The sequence below is a fragment of the Phoca vitulina genome, unplaced genomic scaffold (genome assembly GCF_004348235.1).
Source record: "Phoca vitulina isolate PV1807 unplaced genomic scaffold, GSC_HSeal_1.0 scaffold52, whole genome shotgun sequence".
NCBI lineage: Eukaryota > Metazoa > Chordata > Mammalia > Carnivora > Phocidae > Phoca > Phoca vitulina.
This window is the reverse complement of record NW_022589755.1, coordinates 65,308-82,186: the sequence shown is the minus strand read 5'-3', so window position 1 is coordinate 82,186 and position 16,879 is coordinate 65,308. Positions and strand designations below refer to the sequence as shown.

At 53.5% G+C, this 16,879-nt stretch overlaps 1 protein-coding gene across 4 annotated transcripts in view; it reads left to right on the top strand.

Annotated features, from left to right (window-relative positions):
• The window catches only part of TRIM28 (tripartite motif containing 28), a 23,217-nt gene extending 6,534 nt beyond the window's left edge, over positions 1–16,683 (top strand). Inside the window, exons 2-18 of one of the 4 annotated variants that reach the window (XM_032388541.1) lie at positions 8,087–8,144; positions 11,335–11,447; positions 11,649–11,781; positions 13,385–13,520; positions 13,600–13,716; positions 13,802–13,916; positions 14,077–14,223; positions 14,328–14,442; positions 14,527–14,633; positions 14,733–14,769; positions 14,848–14,896; positions 14,977–15,229; positions 15,321–15,640; positions 15,721–15,844; positions 15,933–16,019; positions 16,098–16,235; positions 16,327–16,683. In XM_032388541.1, the coding sequence (XP_032244432.1) occupies positions 11,397–11,447; positions 11,649–11,781; positions 13,385–13,520; positions 13,600–13,716; positions 13,802–13,916; positions 14,077–14,223; positions 14,328–14,442; positions 14,527–14,633; positions 14,733–14,769; positions 14,848–14,896; positions 14,977–15,229; positions 15,321–15,640; positions 15,721–15,844; positions 15,933–16,019; positions 16,098–16,235; positions 16,327–16,503 (2,106 nt within the window). In that variant the 5' untranslated portion in view covers positions 8,087–8,144; positions 11,335–11,396 and the 3' untranslated portion in view covers positions 16,504–16,683. Of the gene's footprint in view, positions 1–8,086; positions 8,145–10,646; positions 10,990–11,334; positions 11,448–11,648; positions 11,782–13,384; positions 13,521–13,599; positions 13,717–13,801; positions 13,917–14,076; positions 14,224–14,327; positions 14,443–14,526; positions 14,634–14,732; positions 14,770–14,847; positions 14,897–14,976; positions 15,230–15,320; positions 15,641–15,720; positions 15,845–15,932; positions 16,020–16,097; positions 16,236–16,326 lie in introns of those variants that run through there. The other 3 variants (XM_032388540.1, XM_032388539.1, XM_032388542.1) reach the window with 3 other exon arrangements.
• The last annotated feature ends 196 nt before the right edge of the window (positions 16,684–16,879 follow it).

The window sequence follows — 16,879 nt, the reverse complement described above, 5'->3', positions numbered from 1 at the left end:
TTTATTTATTTGACAGAGAGAGACACAGCAAGAGAGGGAACACAAGCTGGGGGAGTGGGAGAGGGAGAAGCAGGCTTCCCGCTGAGCAGGGAGCCCGATGTGGGGCTTGATCCCAGGACCCTGGGATCATGACCTGAGCCGAAGGCAGACGCATAACCGACTGAGCCACTCAGGCGCCCCAAATAAATAAATCTTTAAAAACAATAGCAACAACAAGGATGGGGCACCTGGGTGGCTCAGACAGTTAAGCATCCAACTCTCAATCTCAGCTCAGGTCTTGATCTCAGCGTTGTGAGCTTGAGCCCCATGCTGGGCTCCACACCCAAAATAAAAAACAAACCAAGGATGGTTTCTTAGTTGCCTGTCCTCAGAAGCTTCCTCACTCCTTAGCATGCCTGGTCCCCATCCCCAAGTCACCAGCTATCCACAAATGGGCCCTGACAGCTGATTTGTCTCTGCCAGGAACCCTTTCAGAACTGCTCAGGTTCCTTGCTCCCTGTTGATCCAGAAGTTCCAAGACATTTTGCTCAATTCAAAATAAAAACTTGGGGCGCCTGGGTGGCTCAGTTGGCTAAGTGGCTGTCTTCAGCTTGGGTCATGATCCCAGGGTCCTGGGATTGAGCCCCACATCGGGCTATCTGCTTAGCGGGGAGCCTGCTTCTCCTCCCTCCATCTTCCTGCCACTCCACCTGCTTGTGCTCTCTCTCTCTGTCAAATCAATAAATAAAATCTTAAAAAAAAAAAAGAAAACAAACTTGTACCCATTGGCAGTAACTCCTCATTTCCCTCTTCCCCCAGTCCCTGGCAACCAATAATCTACTTTCTGTCTCTATGAGTTTGCATATTTTGGATATTTCGTATAAATGGAATCATAATATATGGTGTTTTGTGTCTGATTTCTTTCAATTGGCGTAATGTTTTCAGGTTCATCTATTTGTAGTATGTATCAGTTCATTTCTTTTTATGGCTGAATAAGGCTCCATTGTATGGAAATACCACATTTATTTATCTAGTCATCAATTGATGGACATTGGGTTGTTTCCACCTTTGGCTACTGTGAATAGTATTGCTATAAATTCCTGTACAAGGATTTGTTTGAAAACTTGTTTTGAATTCAATACCTATACTTTTTTAAAAGATTTTATTTATTTTAGAGAGAGAAAGAAAGAGAGTGGGGGGAAGGGGCAGAAGGAGGGGGAGAGAATCCCAAGCAGACTCCGTGCTAAGCACAGAGCCTGACGCAGGCCTCAATCCCACAACCTGGAGATCATGACCTGAGTCAAAAACCAAGAGTCAGACGCTCGGCCAACTGAGTTATCCAGGCACCCCGTATATACCTAGAAGTTAATTGCTGGATCATATGGTAAGTCTATGTTTAGCTGTTTGAGGAATAGCCAAACTTTTTTTATCGGTGGCTGTACTATTTCACATTCCCACCAGCAATGAAGGAGGGTTCCAATTTCTCCACATTCCTGCCAACACTTGCTATTGTCCTTTTTTTTTTTTTTAAAGATTATTTATTTTTATTTTTGAGAGGGAGAGAGAGAATCTTCAGCAGACTCCCCTCTGAGCATGGAGCCCGACATGGGGCTTGAACTCACAACCCTGAGATCAAGAGTTGCACACTCTACTGACTGAGCCAGCCAGGTGACCCTAAAGTGGATGTGAAGTGGTACTTCATAGTGGTTTGATTTGCATTTCCCTCATGACTAATGATGTGGAATGTCTCTTTATGTTCTTATTATCCAGGCCATTTGTATAAAAGTTGTATTAAGGGGCGCCTGGATGGCTCAATCAGTTAAGAATTTGCCTTTGGCTCAGGTCATGACCTGACCCCAGGGTCCTGGGATTGGGCCCTGCATCAGGCTCCCTGCTCAGCAGGGAGTCTGCTTTTCCCCCTCCCTGTGTCCCTCCCTCCCTGCCCACCGCTCGTGCTCGCTCTCTCTTAAATAAATAAAATCTTGAAAAAAATAAAATCTAAAAAAAAAACACCCCAAAATAAATAGAAGTTGTATTAAGGTATAGTTTATATGCCATAAAATACACCCATTGCAGGTAGCCTTCAAATATTCTTAGCAAATTAACAATCATCAATGTGCAGCTATCACTACAATCCAGTTTAATTAATTTATTTTTATTAAAAGCTTATTTATTTATTTACTTATTTATATATTTTTAAAGATTTTATTTATTTGACAGAGAGAGACAGCAAGAGAGGGAACACAAGCAGGGGGAGTGGGAGAGGGAGAAGCAGGCTTCCCGCCGAGCAGGGAGTCTGATGCGGGGCTGGATCCCAGGACCCTGGGATCATGACCTGAGCAGAAGGCAGACGCCCAACAACTGAGCCACCCAGGTGCCCCTATTAAAAGCTTTTTAATTTTTATTTTTAACTAATCTGTACACCCAACATGGGCTTGAACTCACAACCCCGAGATCAAGAGTTGCATGCTCTACCAAGTGAGCCAGCCAGGTGCCCCACCACAATCCAGTTTTAGAACATTATCCTTCACCTTCAAATTTCCTTTGTGCAGTCTGCATCCATTCCTGCTGCACCCTAGGAGTCACTGATCTGGTGTCTGGCTGCAGATGTAGAGTCCCCTCTGTGAAGACAGTTGAAGGACAGTAGACCTTAGTTTCTGGCAGGACATCCCCCGCTTCTGGATGGGCCCACTGGCTACTTCTTTCCCTCCCTCTAGCATTTCCTTTAGCTCCTGTGGATGAGAAGTTACCTCTAAAGACTTGCTGGGTTTCTGACCAAACACTGGCTAGAACCTCTCACAGAGTGTTGGATGGGTCCTGTTGTATCTCATGAAGGATCTCAGTGTTGCTGACCCTAATGTGGGTCAGACAGCCTGTCTGCTGCCCGCTCGTGTGCCCCCTCCCAGATGATCATATTCACACCACACCCGCTAGTCACCTCATAGTGTATACAATCGATAATCCTGACCTGCTCAGGAATATCATTATGGGTTGGGAAATGATATTTTCTGAATTCTAGAATTTAATTATCTAAGCAAGAACTGGGGCCATGTGTTCCCCTGAAATACAGTTCCCCTTGGGAAGGCAGGATCAGTGCTGAATTCCCAGAATGAGGGGCTGGCTTTAAAGTGACATTATACGGTGACAGATGAGCTTATTTTCCTGGCTTTCTCCTTTTTGAGAACCCTTAAGGATTCATTGTATGTCAGCCAATGACAATCACTATTTTTTCTGATGCTTGAATTGTATCATCAGGTTTAGTTTCTGTGTCCTTTTAACATGTTCCTGTCATTCTTTGAGCACTTTTTTTGTAGCATAACAAGATGTTCCAGGCTCACCTGGGACTCTCCCTATTTAGTCTTGGAATCAGTCATTTCTCCCGGGAGCCCTGGTTCCTCTCTGCAGGAAAAGGGATGAAATTCTGGGCTGTGGATGTCTCCTGTCCTTTCCCTCCCTGCCCTCCCTGGGAGCCACAGATTCCCTTGGGAAGGAGGCAGATGGAAATGGTGAGGGCATCTCCTGAGCCCAGGACTGGGTTGGACTCCTACAGACTGTGGGGCTATGGACAACTGCTATTCTCTGAGGATTGGTTTCCCCATCTGTGAAATGTGGACTTCAGTAGGCTGAAAAATGGCTCCCAAAGATATATACATCCTAATCCCTGGACCCTCGAAGTGTTACCTTATTAAGGAAAAGGATCTTTCCAATTGTAATGAAAGATCTTGAAATGGGGAAATTATCCTGAATTATTTGGGTGGGCTCCAAATGTAAAGTCACATGCACCCTTATAAGGGTGGGGCAGAGGGAAATTTGACAACTAGTTTGCTCAAGTTGCCATTACAAAGTACTATGGTTGAGTGGCTTAAACAACCAAAATTCACTTCTCACAGTTCTGGAGGCTGAGAAGTTCAAGATAAAGGTGCTGGCAAAGTAGGTGTCATTCTTAGGCCTTTTCTCTTGGCTTGTAGAAGGCTGCTGTATCACTGTGTGCTCACAAAACCTCTTTGTCACCACAGTGAGTTCTCTGCTGTCTCGTTTTTAAAAAACAAATTTTTTTAAAAGTAGGCTCCATGCCCATTGTGGAGCTTGAACTCACAGCCCTGAGATCAAGAGTTGCATGCACTACAGACTGAGCCAGCCAGCACCCCTAAATTTTTGTTTTAAGCTACCAATTTTATCGTAATATGTTACAGTAGCCACAGGAAACCAATGGAGAAAACATAGTGATTTTATTTTATTCATTCATTTATTTATTTATTTTTAAAGATTTTATTTATTTATTTGACAGGGAGAGAGAGACAGCGAGAGAGGGAACACAGGCAGGGGGAGTGGGAGAGGGAGAAGCAGGCTCCCCACAGAGCAGGGAGCCCGATGCGGGGCTCGATCCCAGGACCCTGGGATCATGACCTGAGCCGAAGGCAGACGCTTAACCGACTGGGCCACCCAGGCACTCCAACATAGTGATTTTAAAGGGCAAATGAAGGGCGCCTAGGTGGCTTGGGTTGTGGTCTCGGGATACTGGGATCGAGCCCCGCCTCAGGCTCCCTGCTCAGTGGGGAACCTGCTTCCCTCCCGAGCCCTGCTAATGCTCTCTCTCGCTATCTCTCTTTGAAATAAATAAAATCTTAAAAAAAAAAAGGGCAATTGAGAGGATCTAGTGCCTTCTCTGCCTGGCCTGCATGGATGCTTATCTTCTGCTTTCCATCTCCCACCCATCCATTACCCACCTGTGACCCTAGAAATGGGAATTACATCATGTCATCTTCTACTAAAACCTTCTATTAGATCCTCATTACAATTAAAAAAAAAACCTAGCCAAAAGACATGTATGGGGCAACGTCTGTGTTTATAACAGCACAAGCAGGAGGGAGACCCAAGTGCAGTCGAAAAGAGAATGTGTAAACAAACTGTAGGGTATGGGGCACCTGGGTGGCTCAGTCGTTAAGCGTCTGCCTTCGGCTCAGGTCATGATCCCAGGGTCCTGGGATCGAGCCCCGCATCAGACTCCCTGCTCAGCGGGAAGCCTGCTTCTCCCTCTCCCACTCCCCCTGCTTGTGTTCCCTCTCTCGGTGTGTCTCTCTCTGTCAAATAAATAAAATCTTTAAAAAGAAAATTAGGATGCTACTGCATATATCCTTTAAAAAAAAAAAACAAACCAAACTGTAGGGTATTTGTGTGATAAGGCCCTATACAACAAGGGCATAGAAGGAACCAAGGCCATACACAACCACACAAATGTGCACTCAGGAAAAGAAGCCAGACACTGACATGCAAACCTTGTGTTGTTCTACATACAGACCAGCAAAGCTTGTCTGTGGTGTCAGTCAGGATGGCAGTGGCTATGAGAGGCACAAAGGACTTCTGGGAGCCCGACACATTCCAGTTTTTGCTATGAGACTCATGGTGCTCACTGTAGGTATGATGTGTATGTTTTTCTCTCTGTATTACAAACCTTCATCAAAAGGTTAAAAAAGTTCATAGAAACAGACAGTGGATTAGTGGTTGCCAGGGGCTGGTGGGAGAGTGAAAGGGGAGTGAGTGCTAATGGATCCTGGGTTTCCTTTTTTATTTTATTTTTTTAAGATTATTTATTTATTTGACAGAGAGAGAGAGAGCACAAGCAGGGGGAGCAGCAGAGGGAGAGGGAGAAGCAGACTCCCCACCAAGCAGACGCCCAACCAGCCGAACCACCCAGGCACCCCTATTTATTTATTTTAGAGAGAGAGAGGATGAGAGCATGAGTGGGACTGGTAGAGGGAGATGGAGAGAGAATCTTAAGTAGATTCCATGCTCAGCACAGAGCCCAACACCAGTCTCAATCTCAGGACCATGAGATCACGACCTGAGCTGAAACCAAATCGAACGCTTAACCAACTGTGACATCCAGATGCCCCCATTTTGTTTCTTTTTTGTCCTTTTGCACATTTACTGAGTGCCTACTATGGGGCAGGCCCTGGGTTAGGCAAAGTAGATGCAGCAGTGAGCACAATTTTGATTCTTTTTTTTTTAAGATTTTATTTATTTATTTATTTATTTATTTATTTATTTGAGAGAGAGAAACAGCATGAGAGGGGAGAGGGTCAGAGGGAAAAGCAGGCTCCCCGCTGAGCCAGGAGCCTGATGTGGGACTCGATCCCAGGATTCCGGGATCATGACCTGAGCCGAAGGCTGTTGCTTAACCAACTGAGCTACCCAGGCGCCCAAACAATTTTGATTCTCTCTACTTGAAATGTGAAGGAAGAGAAGGAACCAGCCAGAAAGCAGTGGGGAAGAACATTCTGGGTAGAAAGAACAGCAACTGCAAAGGCACTGAGGTAGGAACAACAAACAGGTTGGCTTGTGTGGCTGGAGCCAAGTGGTGAGGTCAGAGATCAGCAGGGACAGACCAGGGTTCTCATCAAAATCTGGTTTTTAGGGGCGCCTGGGTGGCTCAGTCGTTGGGCATCTGCCTTTGGCTCAGGTCATGATCCCAGGTTCCTGGGTTTGAGCCCCGCATCAGGCTCTCTGCTCAGCAGGAAGCCTGCTTCTCCCTCTCCCACTCCCCCTGCTTGTGTTCCCTCTCTCGCTGTTTCTCTCTGTCAAATAAATAATAAATAAAATCTTTTTAAAAAAAATCTGATTTTTATGTGTGTGTTAAAATACACAAAGCATAATTCATTTTGACTACAATTGGCTCTTGAACAACATGAGATTTAACTGTGTGGTCTACTTATATGTGAATTTTTTTTTTTTTAAAGATTTTATTTATTTATTTGACAGAGAGAGACACAGTGAGAGAGGGAACACAAGCAGGGGGAGTGGGAGAGAAGCAGGCTTCCCGCAGAGCTGGGAGCCCGATGCGGGGCTCGATCCCAGGACCCCGGGATCATGACCTGAACCGAAGGCAGACGCTTAACGACTGAGCCACCCAGGCGCCCCATGAATTTTTTTTTTTTTATAAATATGGTGTAGTACTGTAACTGTATTTTTTTTCTTCCTTGTGATTTTTTTAAAAATATTTTTTTTATTTATTAGAGAGAGAGCTTGCAAGAGAGAGTACGAACGGGGGGAGGGGCAGAGGGAGAGGGAGAAGGAGACTCCCTGCTGAACAGGGAGGCCCACGACCAACACAGGGATCATGACCTGAGCCACCCAGGCACCCCTAGAGATTTTATTTTTAAGTAATCTCTATACCCCACTTGGGGCTCCAACTCACAACCATGAGATCAAGAGTAGCATGCTCTACCAACTGAGCCAGACAGGTGCCCCAAGGGTCAACTGTATTTTAAAATATACATGAGGCTCCTGGGTGGCTCAGTTGGTTGAGCATCTGACTCTTGATTTTGGCTTGGGTCATGGTCTCAGGGTGGTGAGATCAAGCCCCGAGTCAGGCTCCGTGTTGAGCGTGAAGCCTGCTTAGGAGTCTCTCTTCTTTTCCCTCTGCCCCTCCCTGCTTGCATTCTCTCTCTCTCTCTAAAAACAACAACAACAACAACAACAACAACAAATATACAATTCAGTGGCATTAAGTACATTCCTGATGTTGTACAACTATCACAACTGCCCAGTTCCCAAATGGAATCTGTGATGATGGAGAAAGGGATTGAAGTGAAGCAGCCACAAGACCTCCCCAGGAAGTGGCTTTGGCGGTGACACCTGAAGTTTCCAGGGAGAGCCAGGTGCAGGTGTTGAGTTTGGGGGAAAAGAGAGAGGGCTGCTGGCAGGTCGGTGCTCAAAAGAAGCAGTGGGTAGGCCATGGCTGGCCTGGGTGCAGTCTGAGTGACTCTTACACCTTGTTTTATCCCTTGAGTTCTGTCTGCAAGGTCATAATATAGACAGTTTCCAGTGGTCCAGGACTGGGAAGGGTGAGATGCTGAAAGGGTGAGCAAGGAGCACAGAGGATGAGAATAGAAGGTGCCACTGACTACTTGGTCTCGCCTACTGAGGGTACAGAGCCAAGATATACCCATGTCCTGCCATACACATCTGAGCAAGATTTCTGCCTTGGTCTTGCCCACCTGGATGCCTACTCTCTCTCCACCTGTCCTGGGGTGCCCCCTTGTGCTTCTCTTAGTCTGCCTGAGCCTGGTTCCCAGTTGATTTCCTCCCCCCAATGTTGTCCTGGCAGTTCCGGAAGACTTGATGCAGACATTTGGTGAATGGAACTGGCAGTGGCCTGGTACCTGGTAAGTAAGATGGTAGAGGGAATCTTCAAGGCCTACTGCTGGCACCTGGTTATACCCTGACTGTGTGGCTGCCATATACTGGGACAGAAAGTACTGGGCCCAGGAGGAAGGAGGTACTGTTTAGAGAGAAAAGCATGAGCCGCTGAAACCACAGGGTCAGTTGCTAGTCTATTGAAGGGCCCATAACCAGGGGCAATCTGGAGGACCCATCCCAACCTAGCTGCTGAGCAACCTCTAGGCTCCCTCCAGCTATCTGACACCCCTCACTTCACTGCTCTCTCGGTGCCTGGTCAGGCCCTCTGCAGTTGTTCACCCTGACCCACAGGCGTTTGGAGGTAGTCCTCCGGGAGAGTCCACTCCTACAGTCTTTACCATCACCTTATTTTGACCCTAGTGTCTGCCCCAGAGGTTTGGGTAGGTATGTTAGTTCCTTTGCCCCCTCGCCTGTGATCTGGGGCACAGGGAGGGGTGGGGTTGTGGAAAATGCTCAGCAACTATCACTAATGGATGCCACACCTCACCCCATGCACTAGCAACTTTCCTGCCCACTTACCAGAGAAAGGAAGCAAGGGTCTGAGGCCAGGGCCTTGGGGGAGCAGCATGAGGGGGCGGGCCACTCAACGGTGGGGCGTGGCCCCGCGGACCCCGTGGGTGGGTTGGGCGGGGAGAGGCCGGCCTCGACTCCGCGGGCGGGGCGGGCCCCCGGTTTTGGGGGCTGCGGCGGGGCTGGAACAAAGGCTGGCGCAGAGACAAAGCCCCACGGGCCCCCAGCCCCCTTCGGGAACAAAGGCCACACCCCGCCCAGAGGGACCAGACGCGCCTCCACCGCCCCCACGCGTGGGCGCACGGCTCAGCCCACAGGTTTTATGTTTGGATCCAGAGACGCGGAGTAGGGTCTTGGGGCCAGACTCGCCAGCCAGCATGCTCTAAGCATCCTCTCAAAAGCTGACCCCCCCCCCCCACTGTCCCCTTTAGTCTTGTCCTGAACTAGAGATCTCAGCACCAAGGAGCCCTGCAAAAGGGGCCAAGGCCCACCCCAAGGACCAGCTGCGAGGCACGCTTCCCTCGGGCTTTCTTCGTGCCTAGTGTCCTCAGACGCGATCCCCTCCCAGACTCCGCTCCCACCTCAAACAGGATCAAACAGGAGCTGTCCGCCTCCGCCGTAGGCCCTGCTTCCCAGCCGGGACAGGCCTGCTCTCTCGGCCCTCCCCCCACCGACCCTGCCCAGCCCCCAGGCTTCTCGCCGGACTCTGCTTCCCTCTCAGGATTCCCACAAAAAGGCCGTTTCTCTCAGGACGCCCCCACCGCTCACAGGCCTCGTTCTCCCCATCTGACAGAATTCCCCCCAGACATTCGGCTTCCTCCCTCAGACAGGACTCCCCCGCCCCCCGCCCAGATCCCGCCTCCAAGTGAGGCCGATTCCTCTCTTCACGGATCTTGCTTCCTCCCTCAGATAGGATTCTCCCTACAGATTCTGCTTTCTTCTCCGACGGGATTCACGTCCCCCTCCCCACCCCGCGCCCCGACCCTGCCTCCTTCCCTAGAATTGACCCACTGTTGAGGTTCATTCAGTTCGCCCACCCGGAAGAGCATCCAAGTCAGCGCCGCGGCTGCCTAAAAGATGGGAAGGGGTCGTTTGTGGGGCAGCAGGACTCGCTGCTCTGGAGCCCCTTGGAATTTATTTGCTTTAGGCAGGTTTCAGTGTTTGTCTTGTTAAACAATAAAACGGTTAAAACCCCAAAGTCAGCCACTTGGGTCAGAAGGGGACGTCCTCCTGGGACGGGGACCCTGCGCCTCTCTCTCCGGACCCAGCGTCTCTCCCCGGCGCAGGCAGACGCCGTGCCCAGAGGCGTCTCCGGCCTTGGCCTAAGGGGCGGGGATTGAGGTGGTGGCCCGGACTGCCAACCCGCCTGCGCAGTACGGCGGCCAGGGGCTGGGGCCTGAGGGCGAGCGCGAGCTAGGAAAGGTGCGCGCGCCCCGCCCGCGTACAATGTTGCGGCGGTGATGTCAATAGCCCCGCCCCTGCCGCACAGGCGGCGCCGAGGCGGTGTCGGCGGAGGTAGGAAGACCCGGTTCAGGCGCGTGCGTACTCGCGGCCTCGCCCGGGGCGCTCGGCCCGGGCCCCGCCCCCGGGCGCAAGACGCCCAGCGCGCTTGCGCGGCGGCGTCGGCGCCAGTTATTTCTGTCCCGCCCCCCGGCCGCGGCTCTTTCTGCGAGCGGGCGCGCGGGCGAGCGGTTGTTCGCGTGGCGTGTGGCGCGGTGTCTGGGCGGCCTTTGAAGAGGAAGCGCGGTCGTCGTCGGCGGGAGGCTAGCAGGCGGCGGCCGGCCGGGCTTCGACAGCGCCCCCCGCGCAGCGGGCGGTAGCCCAGGCGGCGCGTGGCGGCGCTCGGCCTCGCGGCGGCGGCGGCGGCCCAGCCGTTGGCGGCGAGTGCGTCTGCGTCTGCGCCTGCGCGGCGGGCCCCGCGCCCCTCCTCCCCCCTGGGCGCCCCCGGCGGCGTGTGAATGGCGGCCTCGGCGGCGGCGGCCTCCGCGGCGGCGGCGGCGGCGGCCGCCTCGGGCAGCCCGGGCCCGGGCGAGGGCTCTGCTGGCGGCGAAAAGCGCGCCGCCGCCTCGTCGGCCGCGGCCGCGGCCTCGGCCTCGGCCTCGGCCTCGTCGCCCGCGGGGGGCGGCGGCGAGGCGCTGGAGCTGCTGGAGCACTGCGGTGTGTGCCGGGAGCGCCTGCGCCCCGAGAGGGAGCCTCGCTTGTTACCTTGCCTGCACTCGGCTTGCAGTGCCTGCCTCGGGCCCCCGGCGCCCGCCGCCGCCAACAGCTCGGGGGATGGCGGCGCGGCGGGCGACGGCGCCGGTGAGTACGGTCGGGCCGGGGCGGCCCATCCCCCCACCCTTTGATCCCGACTCGGCGTGGGTATTGGGGGTCCGTTCCCAGCATGGCGATGGTGGGGGATCGCCTGAGCGAGACGGATAGGCACCCGGATAGTGCGTGGCCGGATCGGGTATGGGCAGTGGGTTCTGGGCTGGGCGCTGAGATGGGGTGTCCGCTTCAAGTGCGATCAAAGAAGGGTTGGGGTTCCTGCTTCCTAATGAGAGGATCTGGTCCTCTTTGGGATGAAGGTTGGGCTCAGTCGGGGGATGGGTTATAGCTTGGAGGTGAACTTGCAACAGTCTTACTTTTTTTGTTTGTTTTTGGCAGTGGTGGACTGTCCGGTGTGCAAGCAGCAATGCTTCTCCAAAGACATTGTGGAGAATTACTTTATGCGTGACAGTGGCAGCAAGGCTGCCACAGACTCGCAGGATGCAAATCAGGTACGTCCTGCCCCAGCCACCCCTAAGAGGCCTCGGGACACGGTACTAGTTCCAGACTTTATTCTTCTCACACTACAAGGCTCTGGGCAGACTGTAGACACTAGGGAAAGGCTACACTTTGCTTTAGGTTGTGTTATTTGGGGTGCAGATGTGGACCTGTCTGGCGGTTTTGTCTCTTCTTACTCTGCCTTTGCCCATCAGTGCTGCACTAGCTGTGAGGATAATGCCCCTGCCACCAGCTACTGTGTGGAGTGCTCTGAGCCGCTGTGTGAGACGTGTGTGGAGGCACACCAGCGGGTGAAGTACACGAAGGACCACACCGTGCGCTCCACTGGTATGCAAGGCAGAGGGGAGAGCCTTGGCTATCTGTCGTTTGTCCTCCGTGGTTCATGGTGCTAGTTACAAATGATGGATGGGTCCAGGGAAGCTTTTTTGGAGGGTACCACCTGAAGGGTCTGAGGGCAGAACTTAGAAATGGGGAGTCTGGGGCTCAGGTGTGTAGTCTCTGTGGGTCCAGGTGGGAGGGAAAAGGCCATAGGGTGGGGGTGCACTGAGGGTTCAGGCAAGACACCCCCCCCCCCCCACACACAAAGACATACACACAGGTGATAAGCCCCAGTAGTGGAGGGGCGGGCCTGGGTTCCCTGGCAACTTGGTTAAGGCTCTGTAGGAGAAAATGAGGCCTCTGGACCACTGTGTTGATAACTGGCAAGGGCCCTCAAGGCCATCACGGAGAGTGAGTCTTAGAAGTATTTTAACTTTGGGTCTTACATGTTTTAAAGTTCAGCTCAGGTTGGTATTTGCAGACTTTTCTGTAAGTGCTGGTGGTGGCACAGAAAAGGGCTTGGGAGTTTTCTGAGTTTATCCTGGTTTTAGTTCCAGAACACTCTATGAGTGTCCTTTTGGTAGTTAAACTGTTGCTTTTCAGTCCTAGAGGATAGCATTGGCAGGAAGATAAGGATGGAGGTGGTAGCTGTGGGGGCATGAGGAATCAGGAACAAAGGGCAGGGATTTGTAGGAGGTCCTGGGTTCAGGCACAGGACAGAGTGCAGGAGGGGGGCGATATTGGAGGACCCATGGTCTGGCTGATTTGCGTCTCAGTCATAGGTCTTGGGCTGGGACGGTGTAGCCAGGATGTACTTGGGATTGGGTAGGAAAGAGGGATAGATGGTCTCAAGCAGCTTTGTAACGGTGACAGGTTGGGGGCGGGGTGGTGTATTGGTCTTTGGGCGGTATTACTGTAAGTACCAGAACTCTCCCCTCAGAGAGAGGAGATCTGACACCTTTATGAGGATTTTGGTCTGACATTTCACGTTTCCTATCCTCAGAAGGCTTTGCAAAGCCTGGATCCCTTGTAGGCCTTTGGGTGGTAAGAGGTCTGTGAACTTCTCTTATTCAAGAGAGGGGAGGTCACCAAGGCGTGGCTTCTGAGGAAGCTGTGCTTGAACAGTATCTCTAGTCCCTGATTTGCTTTCTCTCTGTGCCAGCGAGCAAACGTTCTTTGTGCTTGGATGCCGCAATAGCCAGAGTTCCCTTCTCTGCTGGACAGAACCTGCTGCGAGTGGAGGAGGAATCGAGCCCAGTGGGGGTTTTCAAGGTGGAGGAGCTCTTCTGAGTGTCCACCTGGGGAAGGTTCTAGTAGACAGAACAGCAAGTGGGAGGTCTCTGCCAAAGTCTTGAGACTTTGTTATCCAGGTCACAAGCTGATAGGAGGGAGTCGTTGTCTGGGTCAGGCTTGGGGCAGAGTATTTTGAAAGGAAGGGTTTGGTCTTAAAGGCCCGTGCTTTTTCCTGGACATTGCTGCAGGGCCCTTGAGTTTTCCTAGCAGACAGCCCAGGCTTGCAGGACAGGCAGGAAATGAGGCCTCAAGTTCTGTTTACTACTTGAGGTGGAGATAGCTGAGGATGAGCTTCAGACTCACGGTTTCTATTCCTCAGGGCCAGCCAAGTCAAGAGATGGTGAGCGTACAGTGTACTGCAACGTGCACAAGCATGAGCCCCTCGTGCTGTTCTGCGAGAGCTGTGACACCCTCACCTGCCGGGACTGCCAGCTCAACGCCCATAAGGACCACCAGTGAGTACTGAGGATGCTGGGGGGTGCTGCCTGTTCGTTCCCATGTTCAGCACCCAGGCCCACTTTTGTCTGCTCTCAGATATCAGTTCCTGGAAGATGCAGTGAGGAACCAGCGCAAGCTCCTGGCCTCGCTGGTGAAGCGCCTCGGGGACAAGCATGCAACGCTGCAGAAGAACACCAAGGAGGTTCGCAGCTCGTAAGTGTGGAAGCCAGGGCCATAGTTGGGGGCAGTCCTGGGGGAGCATGTTCCTGACCTGATTCACCCTGCCCCCCTCCTCCAGGATCCGCCAGGTGTCTGATGTACAGAAGCGTGTGCAGGTGGATGTTAAGATGGCCATCTTGCAGATCATGAAGGAACTGAACAAGCGGGGCCGTGTGCTGGTCAACGATGCCCAGGTACACCCTGTTTGGGTGGGGAAGGGATTCTGGGTCCCATCTGCTGGCTGCAGACCCCATCTATGGTGGGAGGGTCTTGGGGACTGGCATCCTCTGCCTGGCTATTGATGCCATCCTTGCTGTCTGCTTTTCTTCATTGCTTTCTCCGCTCTACCTGCAGAAGGTGACTGAAGGGCAGCAGGAGCGCCTGGAGCGACAACACTGGACCATGACCAAGATCCAGAAGCACCAGGAACATATCCTGCGCTTTGCCTCATGGGCTCTGGAGAGTGACAACAACACGGCCCTGCTGCTCTCCAAGAAGCTGGTGTGTGCTGGTGGGCACCCAGGTGGTGGGTTCCAGGCAGGTGCTGCTCAGCACCCTGCAGCCTTGTTTGTTTTCTGTGTGTTCATGTACTACTCCATCTCCAGATCTACTTTCAGCTGCATCGGGCCCTCAAGATGATTGTGGACCCTGTGGAGCCACATGGCGAGATGAAGTTCCAGTGGGACCTCAATGCCTGGACCAAGAGTGCAGAGGCTTTTGGTGTGTTCTTTTTTTATCCTGCTGCATATTGCTACTATTCCAGACCCTGGGTCATCTCAGGCTGATTTTACTTCGTTTTTGCAGGCAAGATCGTGGCAGAGCGTCCTGGCACCAACTCAACAGGCCCTACGTCCATGGCCCCTCCTCGGGCTCCAGGGCCCTTGAGCAAGCAGGGCTCTGGCAGCAGCCAGGTGGGCGGGGGGGCGGAGGAACCTTGGTACGGAGCGGGGGGGGGGGCACGGGGTCCTATGGGACACCTGCCCACTGAGGACCACCTGCTTTGCCCACAGCCCATGGAGGTGCAGGAAGGCTATGGCTTTGGCTCAGGTGAGTGCCTTGTAGGTGGGAGAGCTTCAGTGCTCTAGGTTTATCCCTAACTTGCTGTCTCTTTTTATGTTTTCCAAGCAGACGATCCTTACTCGAGTGCAGAGCCCCATGTGTCAGGTGTGAAGCGGTGAGTTTGGCTATCCTTGGGTGGAGCCAGGTGGGATTAGGGATGGGTGTGCTGACCCTGTGCTGCACCCGCACCCACAGGTCCCGCTCAGGTGAGGGCGAGGTGAGTGGCCTCATGCGCAAGGTGCCACGGGTGAGCCTCGAGCGCTTGGACCTGGATCTCACGGCTGATAGTCAGCCACCAGTTTTCAAGGTCTTCCCAGGCAGCACCACTGAGGATTATAATCTCATCGTCATCGAGCGTGGTGCTGCAGCTGCTGCGGCTGGACAGCCTGGGACTGCTCCACCCGGGGCCCCTGGGGCCCCGCCTCTGCCTGGTATGGCCATAGTCAAGGTGAGCCTGCCTCAGGTGATTGTGAGTGGGAGACGGAACACCCAGATCTGCACCCTGCTGAGCACCTTATTACCTTGTTACCTCCTTGCAGGAAGAAGAGACAGAGGCTGCCATCGGAGCCCCGCCTGCTGCCACTGAGGGCCCTGAGACCAAGCCTGTGCTGATGGCCCTGGCGGAGGGCCCTGGTGCTGAGGGCCCACGCCTGGCCTCACCCAGTGGCAGCACCAGTTCAGGTCTGGAGGTGGTGGCTCCAGAGGGCAGTTCAGCCCCAGCAGGTGGCCCGGGTGCCCTGGATGACAGTGCCACCATCTGCCGTGTCTGCCAGAAGCCAGGCGATCTGGTCATGTGCAACCAGTGCGAGTTCTGCTTCCACCTGGACTGCCACCTGCCTGCCCTGCAGGATGTGCCAGGGTGCGAGGCTTGTGTGGGGTCTGTGCAGGGTGGAGGGCTGGGCCAGGTTCTTTGCAGCTCCTCATTCTCCTTCCATCCAGGGAGGAGTGGAGTTGCTCTCTTTGCCATGTGCTACCCGATCTGAAAGAGGAGGATGGCAGCCTGAGCCTGGATGGTGGTGATAGCACTGGTGTGGTGGCCAAGCTCTCGCCAGCCAACCAGCAGGTGAGGGTGGGGGCCCACTCCCTTAGGAGTTTGCTCAGCAGCCCTACCCCTCCCTCTGTGGCTCTGATGTCCCCTGTCCTGTCCATAGAAGTGTGAGCGTGTTTTGCTGGCCCTGTTCTGTCATGAGCCCTGCCGGCCCCTGCACCAGCTGGCTACTGACTCCACTTTCTCCCTGGTGAGTCTTGGGACCTAAAGGGAGGGTATGGGGAGAGAGTGCCTGGCCTCATCTTTAGCTTGTGGCTTTTTTCTACAGGATCAGCCTGGCGGCACCCTGGACCTAACCCTGATCCGTGCCCGTCTCCAGGAGAAGTTGTCGCCCCCCTATAGTTCCCCCCAGGAGTTTGCCCAGGATGTGGGCCGCATGTTTAAGCAGTTCAACAAGCTGACAGAGGTGAGCCTGGGGGGAATGGGGTTGGGGCAGGGCGAGGGGAGGTGGGAGGAGTGAGAGCTAGGACCCACCCACTGCTATCTGCCCGGCTTAGGACAAGGCAGACGTGCAGTCCATCATCGGCCTGCAGCGCTTCTTTGAGACTCGCATGAACGAGGCCTTTGGTGACACCAAGTTCTCAGCTGTGCTGGTGGAGCCCCCGCCGCTGAGCCTGCCCGGTGCTGGCCTGAGTGCCCAGGAGCTATCCAGTGGTCCTGGTGATGGCCCTTGAGCCCGTGGCCTCTCGGGCCAACCCGGCCTGACTCTGTTCTCTGTCCTGTCAAACCCCCCCCCCCCCCCCAACCTCCCCCTCTGGTGGCCTGGCTCCTACTTCTTGGTGGCCCCATCCCCCAGTCCCTCACGATATGGTTTTTACTTATGTGGATTTAATAAAAACTTCACCAGTTCCTCAGGCCTTTTTTGGGGCTGTGGAGGGGGGGGCAGTGGTCCTGGGGCCTGGTCTCTGCAATTCCCTCACTGTGCCCTGGTGGATGGAGTAGGTGTGGGGCACTCGTCTTCAGCCATTTTCGTGTCCAGGGAGTAGGGAAGAGCATCCCTCCTGGCCCTTCCAATGCAGAGAGTGCCTCAGATGGATGGGAGGGTCACAT